At 43.0% G+C, this 24,913-nt stretch overlaps 1 protein-coding gene across 1 annotated transcript in view; it reads left to right on the forward strand.

Annotated features, from left to right (window-relative positions):
* Window positions 1-729: 729 nt before the first annotated feature.
* The window catches only part of LOC104544362 (kalirin-like), a gene marked incomplete at both ends in the record, with an annotated part of 87,599 nt that continues 63,415 nt past the window's right edge, over window positions 730-24,913 (forward strand). Inside the window, 2 exon segments of the mRNA XM_010189221.1 lie at window positions 730-804; window positions 13,079-13,193. Of these exon segments, the coding sequence (XP_010187523.1) occupies window positions 730-804; window positions 13,079-13,193 (190 nt within the window).

Here is a 24,913-nt window from a genome sequence, read left to right on the forward strand (position 1 = left end):
GGAGAGTGAAAATACGGGTTTTCTTTGGTGAACTTTCAGGAGACATGAAATAACTTGGCACTGCAGGGAAGACAAATGTCCTATGCAGGAATATGTACCATGTAATCAAACAGCATGAATTACATGAGGATGCGCTGTGGCTTCATACCACTCCTTACCCAGGGAAAGCTTTGGCTGGCTTTCAAGGAGTGTGTTCCCACCTTGAGCCATTCCATCTCCAGCCATGCTGTGTACAGCAGAAAGGGGGAAAGAGGAGAAAAGCTTCTTTTTAAGACAGCCCCTGTGCAAATCTTTACCGAGGGCTGTTGCTAAATGGATGTGTATATGCTGTAATGTTCAATTCCGTTTTGCCTGGGCTGTGTTCAAAACAGTGAAGGGAGAAGTCTCCTGGCTTGGTGTGCAAGCTGGGCATCTCCCGGGCTCAGTAGTATGATCTGTGAAAAAGGCAGTGAGGATAAATCTGGTTCTGTGGTGGGAAATCTGTTAACCTTTCAGAACTTCTGAAGGATAAGGTGATGAGTTGGTTCTCTGTATTTTGTTTTTACAAACATATCTCTACAGATAATAATGCTGTTTGTGTATCAGCCATTAAGGTCTGTCTCTTGGTGCTTTTATGTAATTTGTAGACTTTCTCCAGTCTGATTTTGAGAAACATGCAGTGTCTCTGATGCTGGGAGGAAGGATTTGCTCTCATTTAATGTGGCTTTCCTGTTTTCCTCTGTTTTGCAGGTTCTTTTCGAAATGATGGTTTAAAAGCTGCTGATGTCCTTCCTATACTAAAGGAGAAAGTGGCCTTTGTGTCAGGTGAGTACATCTTTTCTGTTTCACTCCAGCCCAGCACAAGCAGTACCTGATACATACTGGCCCTTACGGCACAGCAGAGTGATGAGGGACCACTTTTGTGTTTGGACTTGGTATTTCTTAAATTAGCCCTTCTGCTAAGAGAAGGCCTGTATGTGAAATGGGTCCATCCAGTAATACTCAGAGTGTTGGAAACTCGCCCGTAGTTATTTTCTTCATATTCTGAGAAACAGGCAAATGAGGAGCACAGGGGGGGATGAAATGCAGCTTCTCAGCTCCAAACTGGACCTGTGCTGTCTCAGCATTCAGAATGGCTCACTGATCCTGCTTAGGGTTCAAGGTCAGTGAGTAGCATTAATTCCTGTTTGTAGGAAGCACTCAGACCTGTAAATCACTGGTGTTCCATTTGCAGTCCCAACCAACTAGCAGTTAAAAGTACCATTGATGCTGCATTTACATAATAACACAGATGTTGAAAGATCTCCTGCCATCCTGCACAAAGATTTACAGCCTTCATTGAGGAGACAAATCTTGAGGACGTGGGGGTGGATGAGGACTAAACAATATGGAAAAGGCTTTGAGAATGGCTTGAATGATATTGTTTCTGGGGTGAATTACAACATGTCAGGAAGAGGGGGAAGAGAAAGTCTGAAGTGATCATAATCTTGGATGAAGTCACTCAAATTGGCAGCATAAAAAAGGGATATTTCCAGTGCCAGAGCTTCTGATGATTGTAAACTGTTCAAGCTGCTGTTGATGATCTTCCCTGGTGCAATGAGAAAACCTGCATCAATAGCAACCAGCACCCTTGTTTCCAGTCTTTGCTTTTTGTTTCCTTCATCTCTGCAGTAAAGCTGCAGCATCGAGGCCATTAATGTGCCCAGGCTCTTCTTCCTTGGCTGCTAGAGTGGGGCATGTGAGGATGAGGCTCATCACCCTGCTGAGCCCTGGAGGTGCCTGGCCAGACAAGAAAAGCTTTTCCCTTCACTAATGGTTGGCAAGAGATGTCTTCCCGTGTAGCAATAGTTAAATGGTCCAGGGATCACGAATCCAGCAGTGACTTGGGCAAGTGATCTGTGGCTCTATAAATCCTAAACTTTCTGACCAGCAACATGAAGATCCAGGACTTTGAGGGAAGTTTCTGAGGCACCAAAAGCCTCATGTGAAAACCCAAGACTATCCCAACAGTACTTGCATGCAAGACTGCTTTGCCTCGCACTGGTTACTCAGTCTGAATGTCCTGAAATGTTTTACGTGATTGTTGTCTTTCATTGCTCCAAAGAGGGAAACATAGTCATGAAAACACAGTGTACCTGCAGACTTGTTTGCAACACAAGGCTAAACCAGATGCTCTGGGAGAATGAAAGGGAGGGATTTATGCAGGGACCGTACTGGAATTTAGTTCTTGGCTCCTTCTGTTTCTTCGCATGGAAATGACTGCAGAATCATTTGGTAATTCATGTAATATTTAATAATAACAACCCCTCTGGATCGTTTATAGAGCCCCTTCCACTGACAGTGCCTGCATTCAGCTCTGAGCCAGAGGTCTCACACCAAATCATCAGCTCATTAGATGCTGTCCTGGGCCAAGCTTGCCTTGTGTGCGTGTGGGGGGTGTTAAACAAGCAGTGCCAATAAGCTTTCACACTGTGATCGGTTCCAGGCAAGGGACAGCTCTGTTCTTGTAGACTCACCAGTCTCCAGACTTGTATCTGCTCAAAATGTGCCTATTCCTGACACAGCTAGCTGGATAGCAGCCTTAGGATTTACACCTCCTCTCCATGGTCTCCAAATGCAGGGACTATGGGCAAAAATTGTCAGAGGCCCTTGCAGACAGGATGCTCTGATCTGCTGGTGTCTTAATGCAACAACCCCAGCATCACCCTCTAGCCCAGAGTTTAAATACAGCCCAGTTTTCCCCTGGGTGGTTGTAATAGAAAGGCTTTGAGCACTTCAACTGATGGCTAGGTTATTTTTAATTAATATGGAATAGCTTCCTAAAGTATGCTTTCAGCACAGAAGAGAAAGTGTTTGCCCAAGTAGAAAAATCAAATAGCTGGATTTTGCAAGATTAAAACAAAAATTGTTTTGTAGCTAACACAGACTCTGGAAGCACATTGTGTATGTAATCAGGCTTCCTCGAGGAAAAGGAGAGTTTTATTGAGTCTTCTTCAGAGTTTTATACTACAGTTAATTTTAATGGTAACACTACAGTGAAGTTGTCAAGGGGGTCCTCCTTACATCAGCAGAATTTATCAGCGTACACACAAAAAAATCTCAGCTGAGCGTCTCAATTACATAGTTTATTTCTTTTCTCATCTGCTGTGGCTCACCAGTTTGTCTTTGAGTCCATGTTTCGACAGGAAAGCTGCAGAGAACAAGCAAGCTCCTTCAGGCAGGGCCTGTACTGTACTATATGTTTCAGTGCTGTGGATGCTCCACACCTGGACCACGCAGAGCAGCAGGGCAGAACAGGCAGGGGAGTGACCCTGGGTGCTGCCTGCTCCCCACCAGGCGCAACAGGACCTGCCTGCACAGCTGTGGACTCTCAGAGGAGCACTCGAGCTTTCGGAAGTGCACTTAATTTGCGAGTTGAAATATAGCTCTAACGAGCTGGGCATGGATTCATCCAGCCTAAATGCCGTCTGGGGTTCTGTGCCTGGCGCTTCCCCTTGGCTGGCTCAGCCGGCAGCGAGCAGCAGGCGCAGGGCTCTGCATCCGCATCCCTGCACTGCGGGAGGGTGGAGGGATGGATAATGTTGGGATTTGTTTCCTGGAACTGGTTCTTGATTTCTTCCAGTGATCTCATGAGCTAGGCTGAACCCGTGCAAAGTTCACTTGTGTGTGTGTCTAAACAGCACCTGAAAATCCCATTCCAGCACTGAGAAGCAGAGAAATGGCCTGAGCAGCCTGGAGCACAGTGCGTCCTGGCCGTCACTGTCTGATTGCTTCCATCACTGAGCTCATGGAAGCAGATGAAGGAAAGGGTTGGTGGGGGGAGTCTTTGGCCGCCTTCTTGTTGCTTAAACCCTAGTAAAATCTTGGCTTTGCCTGAGTTGTTCACTGTGTTGCTTCCTAATGGTTTTGGGAACCATTAGGGAGCAAGCTACAGGCCAGAGAATGATTTTTGTATTCTGAGGAGGAGATGAGCACAGAGGAAAGGAAATAAAACAGGTTGTAGATTATTTTTGGTGGGGTTTTTTTTGGTGAGAGGTGGTGAAATATTGTGGAAGCTGGGCTTATAGTCTTTCTTGGGAAACACAGATGCTGTTTTAGAAGAGTGGTTCAGCTGCTTGATTGTATTTATAGGAAATTTTCTATTGATCAGTGAAATATAGGAGGAAGCATATGAGGCTTGCAGGAGAGGGAGGGGAGCGTGTTACCATGTTCCCTTCCTGCGCATGGAGCTTTTCATACATTTAGACTATGAAAAGCTTGTTAGTTGACTAATGCCGTCAGTCTTGCTGAAAGCGTTTGCACTTTCCCCATGTCCCACCCAGAGGAGTTCCTCAGGATCCTTCCCAGCACTTCCCATTTCCAGAGGGCTCAGAAGAGCAGCAGTGTGTGAACTCCTGCCTGTCACCAAGGTACCATCTGCTCATCTGCCGAGACAGGAGCACAAAGAAGGAGGCTGGCCTGGTTCCTGAGAGGGTGGTTGAGCACAGAGCAGTGAACAGCAACAGACAGAAGGGTGGAATAAGTCAGTGAGTTACTGCAGCTGTGACAGGCAGAGCTTGTTCAGCAAAGCAGGAGGTTTTTCCATGGACTTTGGGCAATGAAAGGCACAGGGCAGTGAGAAGTGGGTGCAGTAACAGCTCAGTCATCTCCATCCTTCAGTAGCCCCGCATCCTCAACCCCATGTGTCTCGGGAGCAGCCTCATGAGCTGGGTCACAGCGATGTCTGAGCCTGACTGAGAACCTGAAGGGAAAAGAGATTTCCTGAAAAGTCTTTCAGATGAAGAAGTTCAGTGTAAACAGATCAGATGAAAGGACAGAGCTTTGCAGTTAGGTTTCACTGATTTTAGGCCAGCAGGATGAATCAAAGAGGAAGGCTCAGAGGGGAAGACACTGACCTTCCCAAAAAATTGTCTGAGGACATCACAGGTCACTTAGTGCCAGAAGTACATGGGACCACATGTGGAAGGGCATGTTTTTCTTTTCCTGTGATGGATGCACTTCAGTCTTCAGAGAAAGGGTTGGAATGAGACCCCAGGGCCCTCTGGGCATTTCAGAGGGGGTCTCAAATTTTCAGGGGGTCTCAAATGCTGATTTGTAGACACTGGAATTTGTATTGGGTTGGGAATAGAACTAACCAAAATATTTAATTTTTGAATGATGTAAACATTTTGTATTTGCACAGAAAGTTTTTATTTTAATAAAAAGTTTCCATTCTCTTGTTCCTCTGGAATGGAAATTTCAAGTGAAACATCAACAATTCTTCAATATTTTGTTACAGAAAAATGTCTTCCTCTTTAAACCATTCCCCAATGTAGTTTGAAATCAACAGAAATCCCAGAAAGAGGAAATACATTATTAGAAAAACACAACATTGCTGGGCTGTAGAATTTTCCTAGTGGTTTTGAGCCATTATGCTTTCATCTAGATTTTGCTGCTACATTGATGCTTATTTTTCTTTGAAGAAGAAAATAAGGAAGTTTAGACTGTGAAGTTTCCAGGTCTTTTAATGAAGTCTGAGCCTTCTGGGGTTTTGTTGTTGTTGTTGTTGTTTGTTTTTCTTTCCTTTTGTTTTTCAAGAGCGTTAGGTCGTTTTTGAGAACAGAGAAGAGCCTTCACCTTCAGTGAGACTCTAAGGTTAAAGCAGAAATCAAAGTCTTTCCTAGAATTTCTGATTACATTTACATGTTGTCAATGTAGCATGCAGAATCAGTTGCCGTATTTCTTTCCATACGTTTTAACCGTAGCCATGGACTAAATTAAACCATTTCTGTGGAGAATGTGTTGTCACTGCCAGCACTTACTGTCCTGGCGCTCGGACACCAGCAGCTTGCCAAGATCCACCAATATCTCCTTCGAGCAGGGAGATTTCTCCTTTATGGACTTCCTTAATTAGGAAGTGATAAGAGCAGTGTTGCAACCTGTCCTGCCTTGTGGAGAGGCAGAAAGCTTTGAGTGCCTTACAAATCTGGGCAAAAAATCAACCCAATCAAAATTTCTATCCAGAAAGACTCACAAGAACTTGTGGGATGTAAATAACATGTATGGGTGTCATCCAAAGGTGCTGGACTCTGACCACCTTGTGGTTGATGGGTCCTGCATCCTGTCACATAGGTTTAGCTTTTCAATTAATGTAGGGACTCTCAAATTAACAATAAAAGGAAGGAGCTGAGCCTGCAAAGCAAGAAGGTCTGTGTACATCCCATCCTGCTCCAGCTCACAGGGTTTTGTAGTCCTTAAAGACACAGTGAGCTCCATATATACATATGGAAAGCAAGGCTGGGAGGTTATAAATCAATATTAGGACCCAGAGAGGGGACTGTAGCACCTCAGATAATTAATGCGATAAAAACCAGCCACTGTGGTAATTTTGCTGTAAGGTGTGTTCTTCTGTCACACTAATGGGACTTGTTACCTCTGAAAACTTCTTTAGTTCTTGTGAAAAACTTTGATTCATAGGCTTAAGTTTTTTCCTAAGGGATCAACTTTAACTGACAAGAAGCACTGAAATTCACAACCGGATATCCTCTCTGTATTAGCAATGCTTGGGCTTTTTAATTATTTGTGTTTTTTTGTGGTAAAATACGGGCTATTTGAAATGGAAATTCTTTGCTGGAATGTGAAATTTCAGAAGCATTTTCATTCAAAAGTATTTCCCAGCTCTAGGCTGAATTTCTTAAAACCAGAGAGAAAAAAGATTTACTAATAGCAATTATGCAAGTCCAATAGCTTGAACTCTCCCCTGAACTTTCATTAATTTGCAGGATCCTCTGCTTGGCTGTAGCTGCCTAGGACTTACCTGCTGGGTCTGTGACAAACCTGAGCAACCAGTTATATTAAACCAGTTTATCAAATATTTCACTTTGCCGATAAACATTAGAAATTTGGCTGTGGCTGTTTCTCTGTGCTTATCTCAAATCAGGAAAACAAACAGTGTGTGATCAGGGTAAATATGACCTCTCTTTGTTTCTTCTTATTCTGCACAGCTTCTAACGTTATTCCCTGTGGTGTGAGTCTGGCGCGCCTGTGGGTACCACCAGCAGCAGCGTGACTGAGATCACCGCGTGCTGTTTTGTTCCCTTCCATTCTCCAGGGGCATGAGGGTGTGCAGTGGGGTATTTAGAATTTTTGAGAATTTTTTTTCACTTTCTCTGTTGTTTTTTAAATATATACAGCTATTCCCATACACCTGTGATAGAGAAGGTGAAATGAAAAAAAATACTTTGCAGCTAGAGCAAAAGGGAGCGAGGTGTGCTTAAGTGTCAGGGGCAGCATTGAAGATGATGGCTCTGGTGTTCCCTTGATACTTCATAGCAAACCAGCTTGTTCCAGTGGAAGGAATGGGCTTGTCTCAGCTCTCCAAGGAAGTTTTGCTTTCCACACAAAGAAGCTCTTCCTTTGTTTTAATGAGTCCCACTTGTCCTTAGTTTTGCTTTGCTGGAGCAATAACTTACTCAGTGGGAAATGAGGCAATTTTCCCAGTGGCCTGTTGGCAAGTAAACATTAAAAATCAAAGAAGTACCCCAAAATACTTGCATAAATCAGTGAAGGTGATTACAGTCCAGAACAGATAGTCTCCTCAAATCCATACAGTAGCTCTGGGTGACTGTGGAGCAAATCTACCTGGTGGGAAGGGGGATCCTCGAGCGGCTGTGCTGAGCATCCTGCCTACAGCCTCTGGTCTGCTCTGCCAAGGGATCTTCTGCTGGGAATTAACAGCCTTGTTTTTGGAGTCATAAACCCTAAATGTGATGTTGGCCTTTAGGATTGGATTCACGCAATTTACTCTGGGATATGGGATGCTGCAAAGAGCAACACGCTGGAGTTTCAGGCCCCGGTGTCTGCATTGCAGCTGTGGTAGTTTGCAGGTGGGCTTGTTGTGGGAGCTTAAATTTCCATCACTGTTGCACTTGAATCACTTGGTTTGGAACCAACTAAATTTGAGGAGGGTCGTATAAATAACCCTATATATGACCCTTACAACAAGTTAGTCCCTCTTGAAGCTGGAGTTTTAGTATAGAGGTCTGTTCACAGGAGGTCTGGTAGCAAGCAGACTCTTACAGAGCTCGGCTATGGAAGGGAAAGAAATATTATTATTGTATGACTCTGGATACCAATTCCTTGATTCTTTGCTTTCCAAGGAAGTCTGTCAATTAGATTTAGAAATCCAGAGCATATTGTTTATCATTTTTTCAAGGCGCCTGACCTCAGCTGAGCTTGTTCTGTCTCCTAGTTCTCTTCATTATCATTCGTTTTTTCACCACATTTTGGACTGAAATACCTTTTGAGGAGTATTTCAGCTCCTCTGGAAACTCACTTACGGTCTCACCAGAGTCTGCAACATGAAGATTGTCCAGCTTATGATCTGCTGGGTTCAGATGAAGCAGCACATTCATTTGAACTGCAGTAGACATCTGAACGGAGGCCAGAGACACTGTGTACTACTGTCTCCATTGCTGATGTGTTGCAGGACCGCAGACAAAGTACTTGGGAGCCTTTATGTGTGTGTGCATTTGTCTGTGTCTATGGTTAATCCATGTGAGTTAATTTTTATACAGAGAGTGCGAAAAGAAGCAGAGGACTTGAATCTCTCGAATAGAGATAAATGCAAGTAGGTAAGTATCATGGTAGGATGGCTCATAGAACTGGAGAGATGCAGCTTGAAAACAGAGCTTGATAAAATCATTATCTGCTGTACACAAGAAGTCTGCATTAAAGGAAACTGATAATTTCCTCTCCTAAACAGGATTACATACAGCTAAAATTTCAGCTTTTTATGTATTATCAGGGATGAATGTGCCTCAGGAACCGAAATTAGGAAGGCCTGTTATACCAACATTTCACATTAATAACACTTTGGGTTGGCCAACATCCTGACTTACCTGTGGGCAGTTGGAGTCACCATAAGCAGAAACACTTGGGCCTATCACTGAGAAGATTAAGATGTCAGTTCAGGCAGCTGCCAGGACACAGATATTGTGGCTGGAGTCCCTTTGCTCTTGGTTGCAGGTTCCATTAAGGTTTTGTGAGGGTTTTTTTAAGTTTTATTTTAATGTGGTATGCATCACAGTGCCTTGTGCCATCACTGCAATATCCTCTGTATGGTTTGTGGAGGAAAAATGATGTAATTCTGCTTCTGGGAACAAATGCTGAATTTAGCAATGGTTTCTGTATAGGTTAGAAGAAAGGGAGATGGGAAGAACCAGCAAGAGAGCCACTGACAGGCAAGGTCATCAACAAAGAATATTGTAGGAGGAATGCAAGACATATATGCCTAAATATTTATACTCAGTGTACTTTGTGCCCTGAAGAACGTGTGTTTTTCTGAGTCCGTTTTCCAGAGCACTAATAGCTAGACCATCTGTTTGCCTCTCTAAATCAAAGCAAAGCCCATAAAAACCCACCTTGAAAAACAATTAGAAATTATCAGCTGTTTGTTTTAGCATTTAATAACTGTAATTAGCAAATGTAATGACATGTTTGATTATTGCGTCCCATGTCTGTGAGCCCAGTGGGAGGCAGGAGATGGGACATATTGATTAGAGGAATTGCCTTTACTGTCTTCCATTTTTTATTTTCTTTTAAAACAATATGCTGGGTAGATCTCGGAAGAGACTGTGTCTATAAAATCAGTGTTCAGATCATGGCCGACTTGGGGTGAGATTTGCCTCCTTGGTTGGGTTACTTATAAGCAGAGACAGAGTTTCTTTAATGTTTTTAGTTACTGACTTTTAGCCTAAGCTCTGGGAAGCTCTAACACAGTGGACTAAGAGTCAGAAAAACCTCATTTCCACTGCTAGTTCTTCAAGGGACTTGCTATGGCATCTGGGCTGAATTGCTTCCCCTTTCTGCACCTCACTATTCCCATCAATAAAAAAATGAGATAATAATACAGAAGAGGAAAGATATAGACTCCCTGTAGAGCCAATGCTAAAAAAATTTATTCTCTTTTAGTGGGTATTACTACCTGTCTGGAGGCTCTGTTAAAGGAGATGAAGGTCCCAAGTATAGGCATGTTAGGTGTCTAAAGTTAGGTGGTGATAATATCCCATTTTGTTTGCCTAGAAAAGCTGAGATTTGCAGTTATAAAGCACAATAGGAAAGCTACATATTATTAGTATTTAAGAGAGTAAACTGCAGTTACTGAACTCTGCAAGGCCTGTGGTGAATTAAACATACCATGGTTTGTTCTGGCTCTTCATAAAGTTGTAAATAATGTAGGCATTCATAATAATTAGGGATTGCTCTTGAGTAATTTGGAATCAAGTGAAGGATTTTAATATGTACGATGCACTTGTAATAATAATTTCACCCTATTGCTCAAAATGCAGAGCAATACTTTTATCAGGAATGAGAAACATCTGTTTCTAAAGCTCAGATTTCTTGAGATTTGCCCCATGTCTTCTATGCCATTTGACTGGAAGGTACAGCACTTAGTTATCCTTCCATCATCCAGAAAGCTCCAACTGGGTCATCATGTAACCGTCCTCCTCCAAAGAGAATTAACCCATTTTCTCCGGTCTGTCCTGGTAACTTCTGACTCTGCCCTAGAGCCTTATTTATCCTGCTCCCCTGAGGACCATTTAGATGAACTCTTGAGGGATAGTTTTCATCCTGAAGCAAAGACAGGACAGGAATGTTCTGAACCCTGTTTCCTTTTCTGTAGCCAAAATCCTCGTGTTACTGTTAGTAAAAGGGTCAAGAATTTTCTGATTCAACCTTTTTTGAGTTACCAGATTTATCTTTTTTTTTCTGTCTTCAGAACTTGCTTTGGTAGAGCTGTAGGTGGGAAAGAGGTCCCTGGCCTCAGACACAGTTTGTGATCATTACCAAGCTGAGGCGAATGGGCAGCACTGGAGAAATCAGGGGTGCTGGGCTGTGAGAAGCTCATGGCCCTTTATGGGTGTTTCATATCCTGGGAGAGGATTATAACTGCGGTCTTGGATATCTCCTACCTCATATCTCATCTCAGTGCTTATCCACTTTGTAGACTTAGTTAAATAATTGGGAATGAGGGAGGAGAAGGAGCTTGACTGAGTAGTGGGTAGCATGTTCTTCTGGGTTGCAGTTCAAGTTCAGATCTCTGCTTCAGTCAGTATCTGGAAGCTTTTGAAAGCCTTGGTTACATCTTGATATGATGGGAATTTTTTCAAAACCTTGAAAAGCTTCCTGTGTTGAAAAAATATTTCCTCCAGCTTAAGTTACTACGTTGATTTGCGATTCTATAGTCTGGCTTGCTTTTCTGTTGGATAGATCATGCATGATAGAATGGTTTTGGCATTGTTACTGTGTGTGAAATATTGTCAACAAAGGCAGAATGTGCTTAAAATGAGGACATTTTTTTAATACATATATATGTATATAGGTCTGAAAAGTAAAAGTGAGCTTATTTCCTTTTAAATTGAATGCCTGTTGCATTACAAAGCACTGGACCAGGCTGCCCAGAGAGGTTGTGGAGTCTCCTTCTCTGGAGACATTCAAAACCCGCCTGGACATCTTCCTGTATGACCTGGTCTGGGTGTTCCTGCTCTGGCAGGGCGGTTGGACTGGATGATCTTTCGAGGTCCCTTCCAACTCCTAATATTCTGTGTGATTCTGTGATTACACCCTCATTCTAATGCTATGTGGCAGAGCCATAGAATTCAGGCCACTGAATTCCCATGGACCTTCCTCACCTTCACTTTTTAAAAAAAGTATTTATAGTAACAGTATTGCTATTTTTAGCTGCTATTCCTGCCATATAAGGCATCTCCTTGATTCTGCCTAGATCTCCTAAATTCTGCCCAGAGCAACTCTTTGTCCTGTGGCGATCCAGGATGCTGGTTTTCCAAGCACATGTGCTCTCATGCCGATCCTACTCTTACAGCAGAGCCTCTTAGGTCTCTTCCTACTGAATTAGGGTTTTTAGGACCCCTACAAAAGTCACAGAGCACGGACATCCCGTGTTCTGCACAGGAGACCACAGCATGGATCAGTGCTGGAGATGTGCATGTCCTTGTGTAGCTTTTTCTTCTTGTCGGCCAGGTAAATTAGTTCAGAGAAGCATGTGATGTTCCTTTCTCAGAAGTGATATTTCTGTTAAAGGGATTGTACTTTCCCCTGAAAAACACAAATTCATATGCATTTTTACAGCTTATTTGCAAGGTCTTTGCAGTTTTGCGTTAGCTTTTTGTACTGTAGCTTTCCTATGACTTTTTTCCTAGATAACAATACAAACACGTATCTAACAACACACAGTTCCTGAAAAAATCTGTGATAATGTGTGAAGAAAGAAGTAAACATTGAGCAAGGCACTAGATTTCAGTTTCAAGCTTATTAAGCTTTATTCACAGCTTATAAAATAAGGTGCTGTAGAACAGATAGTGTATATTTACCCCTATATTTATGATTGTATAATTCAGGGTAAAGTCATTCCTTTATGGCTAAGCCTTTTAACAATTGCTGTAAAAGATGAAGTGCCAGACACTGGAGTGGATTTTGAGACAGGAAAGCTGCAGGGAAAAAAACCCAAACCAAACAAACAAACAACAAAAAATCCCACCAAACCAAAACTCACTCCAGTTGCCACCAAAACTCTTTAAATAGAAATAATCAAAATTTCAATTTCTGATGAATTGCCAGATAGATTAGAAAATCTTACAGCATACACATTACTGTATACAGGGATACATAGTTTCTAACTGGTGGGATGTTGTAAAGTGTCTGGCAATGAACGATACAACACATAGACTAAAAGTGAAAAATACTTTCACTTTCTTGGTGTTGACCAGTTTATTCCCACAGTAGGATTTCATTAGCATTGCCTGCTTGGACTGGCAGTTATATTCGATTTGATGGGATTACGTGAAAGTCAGAAGAAATGCTAGTAGCAATTTTCCTTTTGTGTTGTGGGTTTTTTCTAATTAATTTTTTTTTTCTTATTTCCCCCCTTTGGAGCTCCAGTAAATGCAAGCATGTCTTCCTCAATTAGGCAAGCCTGGAAGCTACGACGAGTGCACAGGCTCTTGAATGTGCCATAATTTATGTTTATCAATTCAGTGCACATAGTGTTTTTGACGTGTGCTTCCTGCCTGATTTTCTAACAATCCTTTATTTTCCGCAGGTGGCCGTGATAAACGAGGTGGTCCTGTCTTGACCTTCCCAGCCCGCAGCAATCACGACAGAATAAGGCAGGAAGACCTGCGGAAACTTGTGACTTATTTGGCCAGCGTGCCAAGGTAAAGCTAGAAAGAAAACACTTCAAAGCTTAGGGTGGATGGGTGGGTGGGGAGCTTGTTCTTGGCAGTTGCTGATTTCCAAGTATTAACATTTAGTACCTTCAGTACTTGGGATGGAGGAACAAAAGTGTTCCCTTCCTCCTCCTGTGCATGCCCTGATGGTTTCTATTGCGCGTGCAGCAACGCAGGAGACCCAGAGCTGAGGCAGTGCCAGCAAACCCAGGCTTCAGGCTCACAGCAAGAAGCAGCTCTTGTTCCCTGTGTTTCTGCACAGCTCTTCTAGGGGAGTGGAAAGGGAGGAGAGTGCTTGGAAGCCTGCAGTTAAATATAGCAAGCTGGAGAGAGCCTGCTGTCTGCGGGTGCTTTTTAATACCTTGTGGGAGGTTCAGGAGAGCTGGGGTAGGGAACCGTAGTTGCTGGGGAGGAGAGCCTGCCACCTGGGAGGAGGCAGATCTTCCCTTTCCAGCACTTCCCAGAGTTTTCTCCAGGCTCAGGAAGGCACGTGGGTGGACTAAGGGGAAGGCTGTCAAAGAAAGGCATTTAAAATGGTTCTGCATGTAAACCAGCACCTTTCCCTGCATTAGTCCCCATGTCCAACATGCAGGTCCCCATCCCTTTCCTAGGGATGCTGGAGGAAAGGTCTGTTGCCAGTGCATATTTATCTTTACAAGCTTTGGGAGACAGTTTATAGGGCTCAGTGCCCAGGTAGGTGTTTCTGAGCCAGTGTTTAATGCCTCTGAGAGTATGAGGCTTAGTACGCCCTCGTCCAGCTTCCTTTCCCTATTTTCAAGCTTGCCAAATATCCTTACCCAATAACCACTGCACCGGTTATTGAGGTGAAGGTTATTCTAGGGCAAGTGAGAGGCTGAAAAGGGATGTTCAGATTTGCAGTAGCACACCCTGTGCTACCCAGGAGCTTCTTTTTTAAACCCAGTGTATGACCTGTTAAACAGTGCTCATATTTTTGCAAAGAGTATGAAGTTAACACCTGAAGGGCAGAGGGGCTGGCTGTATCTGGAAGTCAGAAGGCAAGGGTCTCTGAAATGCAAACATGAGATGTGCAGAGAATAAAAGTCCCGCATTTGGCATGGAAGAGAGTTGAGGGCTGTTTGGGGACTCATCACATGTAGAGTGTGTGGGGCAAATGCAGCTGCCTGTGCCAGATCTGTCAGTGCTCATTTCCTGGGCTTCACGGATCCTCTGGTGATGCATTTTTTGTTGCTTTGGACTTTTCCTCATCAAAGTTTTACTAATAAGCTGAATTGGTTTGCCTTTTCCCCACCCCTTCCCCTTTTTTTCCTCTAGCCAGCTCTATTTTCAACCATATTGTGGGAGAGATTACAAACATGCTCAGGGTATGGGAAAGCAGTAGGTGACTCTGTGGGAATGTGTGTCCTAGGGCTTGGCAATCCCCCTCCAGCTGCTGCAGTAATGAAACTGCTGCCTTATATCTTAACATTTTTTGCATGATCATGAGTATGAAGATACGACATTGCTTGGAATTGAAAGCAATTGCACAGCAAAAATGACCTTCTAACAGGTCAAGGTTTTCTAATAGTTGCTCTTCCCTCATGGAGGTGGCAGTAATAGGAAGATCCATCCCTTCTGTTCCCCACTCTCACAGAACTAAATCGATTAGCTCAATCTTTGATGCTTCTTTTTGTTGCCTCACTCTTAATCAGTCCAGCAATGATTTCTCTCTGATGGTGCAGAAGCTGGGGAACAGAGGTGTGTGCTGAAGGAGGTAATACAAAACCCAGCTGCTCAGAAACACTAAAAAAGCATTCCCCTTCCTGGTCTCCACCACAAAGCCTTGTTCTGCCCTGCTGTTTGAAGCTTTTGAAGGACATCTCTCTAGTAAGAACATTCCTTCCTCTGTGGTACAACCTCCCATCATGAAAATGTGTCCAGCAGTGAGTGACTGGCTACTTATGAAGCACTTTCACCAGTTTCCGAAGGATCCTTGCAGATTGGTTCTGTAGAGACATTGACCAGAGTACTGCTTCCTGTTTGGGATATTACACATTGAAAAGTGTGGAGCAGAAGCAGCAAGAGAGATCAGCTGTCTAGAAAAAGTGGTCTGTCAAGGAAGGATTAAAAGGGAAGAGGTTGCTCAGCCTAGAGGAGAGTGAGAAGGGTCTTTGAAAACATGTTGTGATGCTGCAAAAGGCAAGGGTTCATAGGGCTAAGACAGGAAACAAGTGTTACACCAAAGCAAGGGAAGCTTAGGCTGGACATTAGGAAAAGATTTCAAGCTAAGATTCCATTAGCACTGGAATAAGTTATCTAATTTAATCTTAAATTCCTCCATAACTCTGTAGGCAAGCCTCTGGCACATGTAGAAACGTTAGGGAGAAAGGATGGTGAATCAGGAGGTGACTTCTTTAGGTTCCTCCTAGTCCCGTTTTGTCTGGGGCTACAGATGTGAAATCACTGCTGTAGGAGGGAAACCACAAACTTTGTGGGTTTGGCACACGGCATTGTGTAACTTGTGCGGTATGAGAAAACACTGAAAACTCATTTTCCCTAGACATTGTGTTCACTTTAACAAGGGCAACCAGCAGAGCTTTCAAACTTATTTGCTTTTTGGAAACAAATACATGGAAGGAACAGTTTGAATTCCTATCGCTGGCTCCCAGTTCATATCTATTCCAAGATGAGTGCTGTAATGAATGACTGCATCAGCCGTCCACCAAAATAAGCAGTTTCATCAGCAGAGACTCTGAACAGAATGTCGGGAGAAACTGCTCTGATGTTCAGAGTGCTGAAAGGGAGAGAGTTTTCTGTGCTAGCTGAAAAACTAGAAAATCCTCTTCAGGGAAAAAGGAGGCTGTAATTTATCATATTGACACCAGCATAGTAATTCTTTCTTTATTCCCAGTGCAATGGTTTCTGAGTGAGACAGATTGCTATCCACATTGATACTATCTGTCACTTAACCCTTGTTTTATATCTTAATGGAGGGGGCAGAGGTGGTGCATTGCTGGGAGCTTTGAGCAGGTATGAGGTTGGTGATGAAATATGATGATAGATGAGGGTAAGTGAAACCAGGGTCTTGCCAGCAGTTTTCAAAGTTTCTGATTCAGCTTTCTGCAATTCCTTCTTCAAAAACCAGAATAATAATGTGGGTTTTCTGAAAGCAGCAATGTGTGTTTGAGTTAGAGCAGAATAGTGAGGGCTTTCATGCAGCTGGGAGTCCCAGTCAGGCAGGTGCCTGCTGTCAGTGGGGTTTCCTGCACGGCCGAGGATTACTGCTAGGGGATAAGTCTTCAGATCTAGGAACAGGATTTGTTCATATCCCAAATGGACCTTGCAGTCCATAGTACCTGGGGTAACTGAGGGATCCTGGAAGATACAAAAGCCTACAGTCTGGGTACTGACACTGTGGGCAAATGTGGTACTGGTTTGGTGCTGTACACTGGTCTTTTCAGGCATATCACGAGGTCCTTATTCTCCAAATAGTTCCACTATAATTAGTTACTAAGAAACGAAGATGCTTTTCATTAGAAGTAAAGATAATTGCCACGGATGGCAGGTTTCTACCACTCTGCCATTTTCTGCCATTTTCTGCTTGTTCTACATTTGCAGTAATGCTTTCTGGATAGGCAAAGCTGTATTTCTTGTGAATCAGGATAGCTCCTATTTACATGCAAATTTAAATGGGATGTGATGCTTAGAAATTTGGAGGGCGTGACTGAATCTTGGATAACATGGTGTTTATGAGCAGGGGAGCTGAGGGGAAATTTTCTGGCCTCACTGAGGATGTTATTATTTAACACCAGTGCAGTGCCATCTATTCCACTAGACTGAGTTTTGATTTATGTGTGTGTAAATGAAACCAGCACCAGGCCAATCTCCTCTGCGAGCCCTTTGGAATTAAGAATTAAGTTATGCGTAGGCCATAGGAGGATAAAAAGTAGACAGAATATTATTAGCCTGAGTTATCTCCTCGCATGGTGAAGCAATACGATGAGGGAAATGTTCTCTGTCAGCTATAGTGAATCTTCTGGCTGAGCACATCAATCTGTTCTGAAGCCAAGATAAGCAGTCTTCTGTGCTTGCTGCAGAGGGGGAAACCCGAGATGCCTCAGAGGCCTGTATTTTTAAAGACATCTACTTTTTATTTGTCCTCTGTTTAAAAACCTGCTCAAATATTTCCCTGTTCTGGGGGACATCCAGGGCTCAAAACCAGCAGCAAAACATTTCCAAGGGACAACCCTGTGTGTTTGAACAGCTCCTCAAAGCTGCCCAGGTTCAATGAAAGGTGCTAGGATCTGTAAAACAACTTAAGTGCCTCTAATAATTAGCTCCGTGATCTGGGCTTTATAAAATCAAAAGAACAATACAGAGGATGGCAAAATGGAGCAATGCTCATCCACTCTTGTATTTCTCTTAAGCTCTTCTGTGATGACCTGTGGTACTGTGTATATTAGCTCCTCAGGCTGGGAGTAGTGTGAAACTCATTTTGTTGATTGATAGGAATTAAACCCTAGAGCTCTACTTTCTAGTACATGATCCTAGCACAAAAGAAGCTTTTGACAATCATTTTTTTCTGGAGGCTATTGTAGATCTACAAAAATAACCATATATTTTAAAAATAACACCAGGGACTTCATACTAATTTTAGTAACTAAATATCTGGTGCCGTCTATAAGATAATTATTACACCATACACTTGTATCAAAATACCACAGTAAAAAATGAAGTGAAGCTAATGAGGCTAATGGAGGGTTAGTGTTTTCTTCAGACATAATTTAATTACAAAAAGATACTGTATGTGTACATTGGAGAAAGAAGCTCATTAGGTGTATATAGCTGACATAAATGCTAGTGAATTTAAGAGCCTTTTGCCACTCAATAGCCAGTTCAAATCCAGCCTCCACTGTAGACGGTATTGGTGCGTGATGTTATCACCACCATCTGTTAGAGACTGGGGGACTTCTGTGGAAATAGTTGGTGGTCTCACCCTGCCCTGTTAAAAGGCTCCTGATCACATCACTCTCTTTTGCTTCCTGTGCCCCCTTACCAACCACCTCAGGACCAAGTGACATGTTCACCTCTTGTTGGAGATCAGCTCTTCGAAAGAGGATCTCTAATTTCCTTCCAGCTGCCGTAATGACCTGTTGAGACATCTTATTACTGGATAGGTGGACAGTGGCTATAACTGATGTCAAAATTCTGCTGCAAGCCCGGTGAGCTCACCTGTTTCCCAGAAGAAAATATGGACTTCCTACAAGTGCAGAGGGAGCAACAAGAGCCATCAGGGCCTGGGGAGCAAGAGTTGTGAGAAAAGACTGAAGATGTTAGACATGCTTAGGCTAAACAGAGGGAAAGTAAAAGTTATGTCATTACAATCCAGTATGCAAGACTGAACTAAAGGAAACAGTTTGGTGTCAGTGTACATGGCAAATGGGACAAAAAGAAACGGACTAAAATCACAGATTGAAAAACTGAAGCAAGTTTCTGTAGCATCTCCATCTTGGAGACCCTGTTAGAAGGTGTCTCAGGAATGACAATATCTGTATTTGTGCTCCTGTCTTGCAGCAGAGGGATGAAAACAGCAGCCTCTTCAGCTCTCATGACACTGTTTTGTATAAATCTGTGGGCTTGTTTGTTGGTTTGGTTTGGTATGCTTTGGGGTTTTTTGTTTTGTTTTTAAAATAGATGCAGGATTTTCATCTCCCATGTTTGTTTACTTGTAATCCATAGATTTATTTTTTTTTAATTAGTGCAAACTTAAAGTAAATGTGGGCTTTCCCTATCAGTTTCCAAATGACTTCCTGCTTTCATTGCCTGTTGCTTCTTTCCTAGATAGTGTAAGGATGGATCCTGCACAACTCTGGACCTAAAGCAAGTGTCCTCTGTTCCTCTGCCCTCTGTGGGAGCTGGGAGCACTCCCAGACTGGTCCCAGCTAGGTTTGTTGCTGAGCCCTGCTCTGCCTTACAGCTGGGTAACCGTGCAAGTGTTTTCAGGCTGGTTTTGTGATGAACAGCACAAATAGCACGATACAGAGCTTTGTAGTTAATGTAGTGTGAATTGCACAGCTCATGTAGCCTTTTTCTTCTGAAGACTGATAAAAGGCAGGGTAAGCTGGGCTCCACGTATCACTTCTACCAGTGATCACCAATATCTTCTCTTTGCTCTACAGAAGTATCTCTCATCTTCTTATTGTGAAACAGAGGCAAGTGAGAGTAACATAATGTTAATATTGAGACAAACTTATGGAGATTTGATTATCATCTTGTTTCAGAACATAAGTTCAGGGACTCATATAAATAAATAAAATAATGGTTGATGTTTTTTCATGACTGAATTCCTTATTTGAAATAAATTCCTTAAAGGACATAGAAAATACTTTGCAATTCCTTTTGTAAGTTGTCTATCTTGCATCCAAATGGATTTGCACCATTTTGGAAGACCTGAAAATCTGTTACTGTTTTTTCACACTAACTTATTCAATATTTCTATGTTCTTAAGTAGTAGCTTGCTCCATTTTATTATATATTAATTGTAATAAATAATGGAAATTACTGATTGCCACATGCAAACAAACTAGGATTTCAACTTGCCATTGTGTTTTTAAGCATTCTGTTCAACACTCAACATCTGCTTAATTTTAGACTATAAATCTGCAACTGAAAACAGTTAATATGAAGGAATCCCTCATTCATTGTGTCTGAATTATTTCCAAGGCTGTTTTTCTTTTTTACAGGGCAGGGGAGGGCATCCAGCTTTCTCTTACTGCCAACCATGCAGACTCATGCTGAGATTTCTAAGTCATATTGAGTTCTTTCTGGGTCTTCTGTCGTCTCCAACATAAAGATTCTCCAGCAGGTTACTAATTTGAAGATTTGGGATTGCAAAGGTAGCCCTAGAGGCCAAATTTAATGTACAAAGAAAATGCACAGCTCTGGAAGAGATATTCCTTTTCCCAGCACCGTGCTGCTTTTCCAGCCCAGTGAGAGCTCAGTCATGCCTTCTTCAGCAGAGTCAGCAGATAGGGCTCAACAGGGGCACAAATCTAATGAAATAAAAGGTTCCTGTTTTACACTGTGCTCTTCCCAGGCAGTGAAGCAAGTGTCTCTACCCAGTTCAGGTCCAAGGTGTTTTGGTTTTACTGGTTTGGCCTTTTTTGCTCCAGCCCTACCCTCCCAGCTACAGGCTGTTTCTCCTCGCCACAGGCAGTGCATTTGGGTTGCACGTTCAGAGCAGCCAGAAGGATGGCAGCAAGCAGAGTCCTTCTCCACAGCCTCCATCTTCCCAGGTCTACTGCACAAAAAATAGCCAACAGGCTGCTGCTGTCAAGCTGTAGCTCCACAGCATCCCTGCACCTGGCTTCTAAAACCCACTGGCACAGCCTCTGAGCAGAGGTAGAGATGACTGTGGCAGTGCTTCCCACCAAAGGCATGGCCAAGGGGAGCTGACCTGGAAACCACAACCTCTTGTAAGGATAGTGACCCCATGCAGCTGCATCAGCTGAGCCTCCTCAAGGTGTCCTGAAGGGCTGATGGCAGAGGGGCCTGTGCTTTGCCAAGGCACTGAGAAAACCCCAGCTGTCTTGGGGGAGCCTCAGGTGCTGCTCAGCTCCCCAGCGCGGGCTGGGGGCTGCTGATCTCTGGCTTTCCCACACAGGATGGATGCCTGCTCTGTGCAGCTGCTCCCCATGTCACTGTCTTTCTGTTAATGATGTTGTGGGTAGTGTCTGACTGCATTTCCAACAGGGAATTTGGGCTGAGAAGGATTCTGCTTGAATTTCTCCAGCTCTGGAGCAAAAGCAAAGCAAAGCCCCTCACCATGCATACCACCACTGCTAGGATGCAGGAGCCACCGTGACCGAGTGATTGTTGTGGCACCGGCGGGGTCTGGGGCCTGATCCCATCCCCTGAGCTGTCTCATGTAGAGCTGCACTGCTGCACTCTGGTTTTTGAGCTCCATCCAAGCCCTTGATCTGGGGATTAGATCAGCATTGTTCCTCCTTGTGAAATGGCTTTTGCAAGTTGATTCTACCAGCATTTGCTGCCTGGAAGAAGGAGCTGAGATGATGGAGAAAAGGCAGAAACTTGTAAACTAGGATATATCCTACACCCGTTTGCTGCTGAGGTGGTGGGCACCACAGCCTGCTATAAGTTTTATGCAGAGCATCAATTTCTCCATCCTCTTTCTCAGTGGCTCTCTGACAAGCAGTCTGAGAGTCTCTGCAACATGCTTAGCCCTGCTGCCCTCTCTGGCCTTTTCCATGCTAGTGCTGATTTAAAGCTGTTGCATGCTCCTCGAGGGCTCTTTAAGGTTTGTAGCTCCGCAGGACTCCGAGATGTCCAGGCAGCAGCGACCTGGAGACTTCTGTGGAGAAGGCAGGTTTGCACTAATGTGAGCAGTAATTCAGAAGAGCCAAAATTAGCAAACAGAGGCCTTTTGTGAGAGCGGTGTGCTGGCAGCGGAGCTGGCACCGGCTGCGTGCAGTTCCCTCCTGAAGCTGTCAGCAGCCATCAGCAGCATACGCAGCAGTTCAGCCAATCCTAACTTTTATTTTCAATAATCTCTTTCCTACGGCTTTTGCAGAGACTGTAAACCAGGTTTTGTCTCATTCCAGCATGGGTGCTTGTGTTCCTCATCAGTAACTTCAGTAAGTGCTACATCCTTTTCACTCTTAGAAATTACTATAATTTGGAAGCGTCTTATGCTACCCTCTTCATGGCTGTCGTTAGAAGCAGGAAAATGACTGCTGTGCTTTGCAGTCTGTTTTGTAATGGAAGTATTGTCAAAGGTACCTTAATGTTAATGGAAAGCTTTTCTAAACTCCCGTGGAGAATGGACAAGACCTTTAGTGTGTGCCAATAAGGAGCAAATAATTGGAGACACAGAAGTGGAGTTGGCTCAGCCTCGGCTGCCTGGTCCTTATCCTCATCTGATGCACAGAGGTGTTGTGGATGCTGCTCCAAAGTCTGGATTCCCCAGTGCACAGCTTGGGTAGGACTGAAGGTGTGTTTTCAAGAATGTATTTTTAGCCTTGTCTCTAAATGACTAAAAGCTTACGCAACTATGCTGTCTGTCAGTCACTGTTTAAACCAAATCTGTCAGAGAAGATTCTGAAATGTATTAAATTCCCGCAAGTTTAACGAGACTAGACAGCTGTGTCAAGGAAAGAGACATAGTTAAACGTCCACAGAGAGGGAAAGGTGGTCTGAACTCACCCCTTCTTAGGGACTGGAGGTAGAGAGGATATCTCCAGAGCATATGAGAGCTGCAGATGAGGCAAATTTGTTATTAGACATTAGAGAATCATTGTGCAAACCACTACCAAGGATTCGGCAGTCCCCGTGCTCATGAAAGTGCATGCTAGCTTACGAAAATTAGATCACACTAAAATAGAACAATGACCAATTCATGGTAACATATGGTATTGAGCAGGCTGATGCGCTTATAACATGGAAGGTATGGGTTGGGACTGGCAAAATTTGTCTCTGAGGTTGGGATGCTCAATTCCCTGCCGTTTGCAAAGAGAGTTGGTATCCAAGTTTGGTAGGCAGTTGTAGATCTCATTAATGGCTTCTTATTTTCCACAAGGTGCTCCTAACCAAGTCAGTCTGTGGTGATTAATGTTTTTCTTGTGGATCCTGGCACTGCTGCAGCATTCCCTGTGGATCCTGTAATCCCATATGCTGCAAAACATAATTGTACGTGGTGTGAGGCTGTCAGGCTACATAGATTAAGGTAAAAAAAAGAAAGCGAGAGAAATACCTTAAAACAAAATAAAATCATAAATAAGAAAAATCATTCTAGAATCCCTCCTTCCACACCCCAAGCAAAGGCAGACAAGTGTAACTCAAACCTGCTTTTGGCTCAGCAGGCATTGTCTGGTCTGCAACGTGTGCCACAGTGGACTTTTGCGCTATTAACAAGAGAGCATGAGTTTCCTTGCCTGTGTACGCAGGGCTTTATTTTATATCTAAATTTAAAGAAAAACCTTAGTCTCTGGAGAATTTTCCAGCAATGTAGTATTTTAGAAAGTTCCTTTGTGGTGCTTCACTGAAAAGCCAAAACACCAGAACAGCTTCCCCTTGTGCTGCAACTGCATCCAGGGAAACATCCCGCAGGTCCCGCTACAGCGCAGAGAGGAGAAAGTAGGAGCCTGCTGTAGGCTCAATTTGTGTTTATGAGGAATGTCTTAGCTGAATGGTCCTTTTGGTTTAAGTTGTTGAATAGAAATCATAGCGGAGCACTGGCTTTATGCAATAATTGCATCGTCCCCTGAAAGCTGTGACAGCAGCAGCAGCTCATCTCCAGCCAAATTCAAGCTGCTTTCCTGTGCCCTGCCTGTGCACTGCTCAAGTGTCCATGTGATGTTGATGTGACGTAGCTCTCCTCTGTCACTCTGTTTCCAATGGGAATACAAGTAGCTCGACAATCTCTAATATCTAGGCAGTAATATTAGCACTTAGTCTTTTAATAGAAGGATGAGTTAAGTTTGATTGTTAATTTATTTATTTGAGCATCTGGCTTGCCAGATGCTTCTGCTTTTGAAGTTATCAGTGAGGGTTAAATAAATGTTACATTTTGAAATTTAATTTCAAATAATTACTCATTATAAACCTTTGCTTGGTAAAATTCAATTCTTCTTCCTCCCTCAAGTCCTAAACCAGGGTCCAGCATCCAGTTATTAAATGTATCTGTTTAAGGAATACAAATAAGGATACCAACACAGCACTAATATGGAGATGGATGGGATCCTTAGCAGTTACTTTATGGCATTTTGAAATACACATTGTACTAACCTAATCCTGGAGCAATGCCACTGATATCAGTGCATTAAATTCAAGTGATCAGCAATAATTCCTACAATGAAATAGTAAAACATGCTTGTGACCAGATGAGCAATTAATACATGAGCAAGATCCATAATGAACTGCTCTGATTTTGGACAACATGTGGGGCTGTGATGCTTTGGAAATCCAGGTAGTGATTTCTAATTTTCGCTGTAGGTTGACATTCTGCAAAGCATGGTAAATGGCTTTGATGATCCTAAAGGATGATCACCAAAACACTTTGTTTCAGCTTGAGAATGAACGCTGTGTTCTGAAGTGCTGTGGCATGGTATTAAGCAGCTCCACAGGCAAACATAATTTCCCATAGGAACAATTTTTTTTTCCTTAAAAGAACTCCAAATGTGCTTCCTGCACATGTTTCATCTACTGTGCACTTACACTTCTTACATCACATGCAAAAGTCATTCAGTATCTTATCATCAGTAATAGTGGATGGAGACCTTTGTATTCCATATTTTCAAATGTTCTTTAAATTATATTAGCATAAACTATAGCTCTAAAATAGTTTCCTAGCATTCCTCTTTACTTGCATGTCAATTTAATGCTATTGAAAGATTAGTTGCAAGAAAGATAGGCTTATGATTAGATCTCTCATTTCTGGGAAGCAGGGTCTCTAAAGCCGAATTTACCAATACTGTCTTGGGAGCACTGTGTAAGAATTTGGCCATGCACCGTGTCACCTCCTGCCCTTAGCAAATGCACTTGGTAAAAATGTCTCATTACAAATGTACCATCTTGCCATGCAGCGAATCTTGGGAGTAAAAGGACTTACAGATCTGTAATTCCAAAACACAATCTACATAAAAAACAGGTACCTGAAAAACTAATGGGTGATCTTGCATGTAGGACGATGGCTGGAAATGGTGCCTTGTTAATACTGTTAGTCTAAGAATTAA

The sequence above is a fragment of the Mesitornis unicolor genome, unplaced genomic scaffold (assembly GCF_000695765.1).
Source record: "Mesitornis unicolor isolate BGI_N332 unplaced genomic scaffold, ASM69576v1 scaffold1890, whole genome shotgun sequence".
Lineage (NCBI taxonomy): Eukaryota > Metazoa > Chordata > Aves > Mesitornithiformes > Mesitornithidae > Mesitornis > Mesitornis unicolor.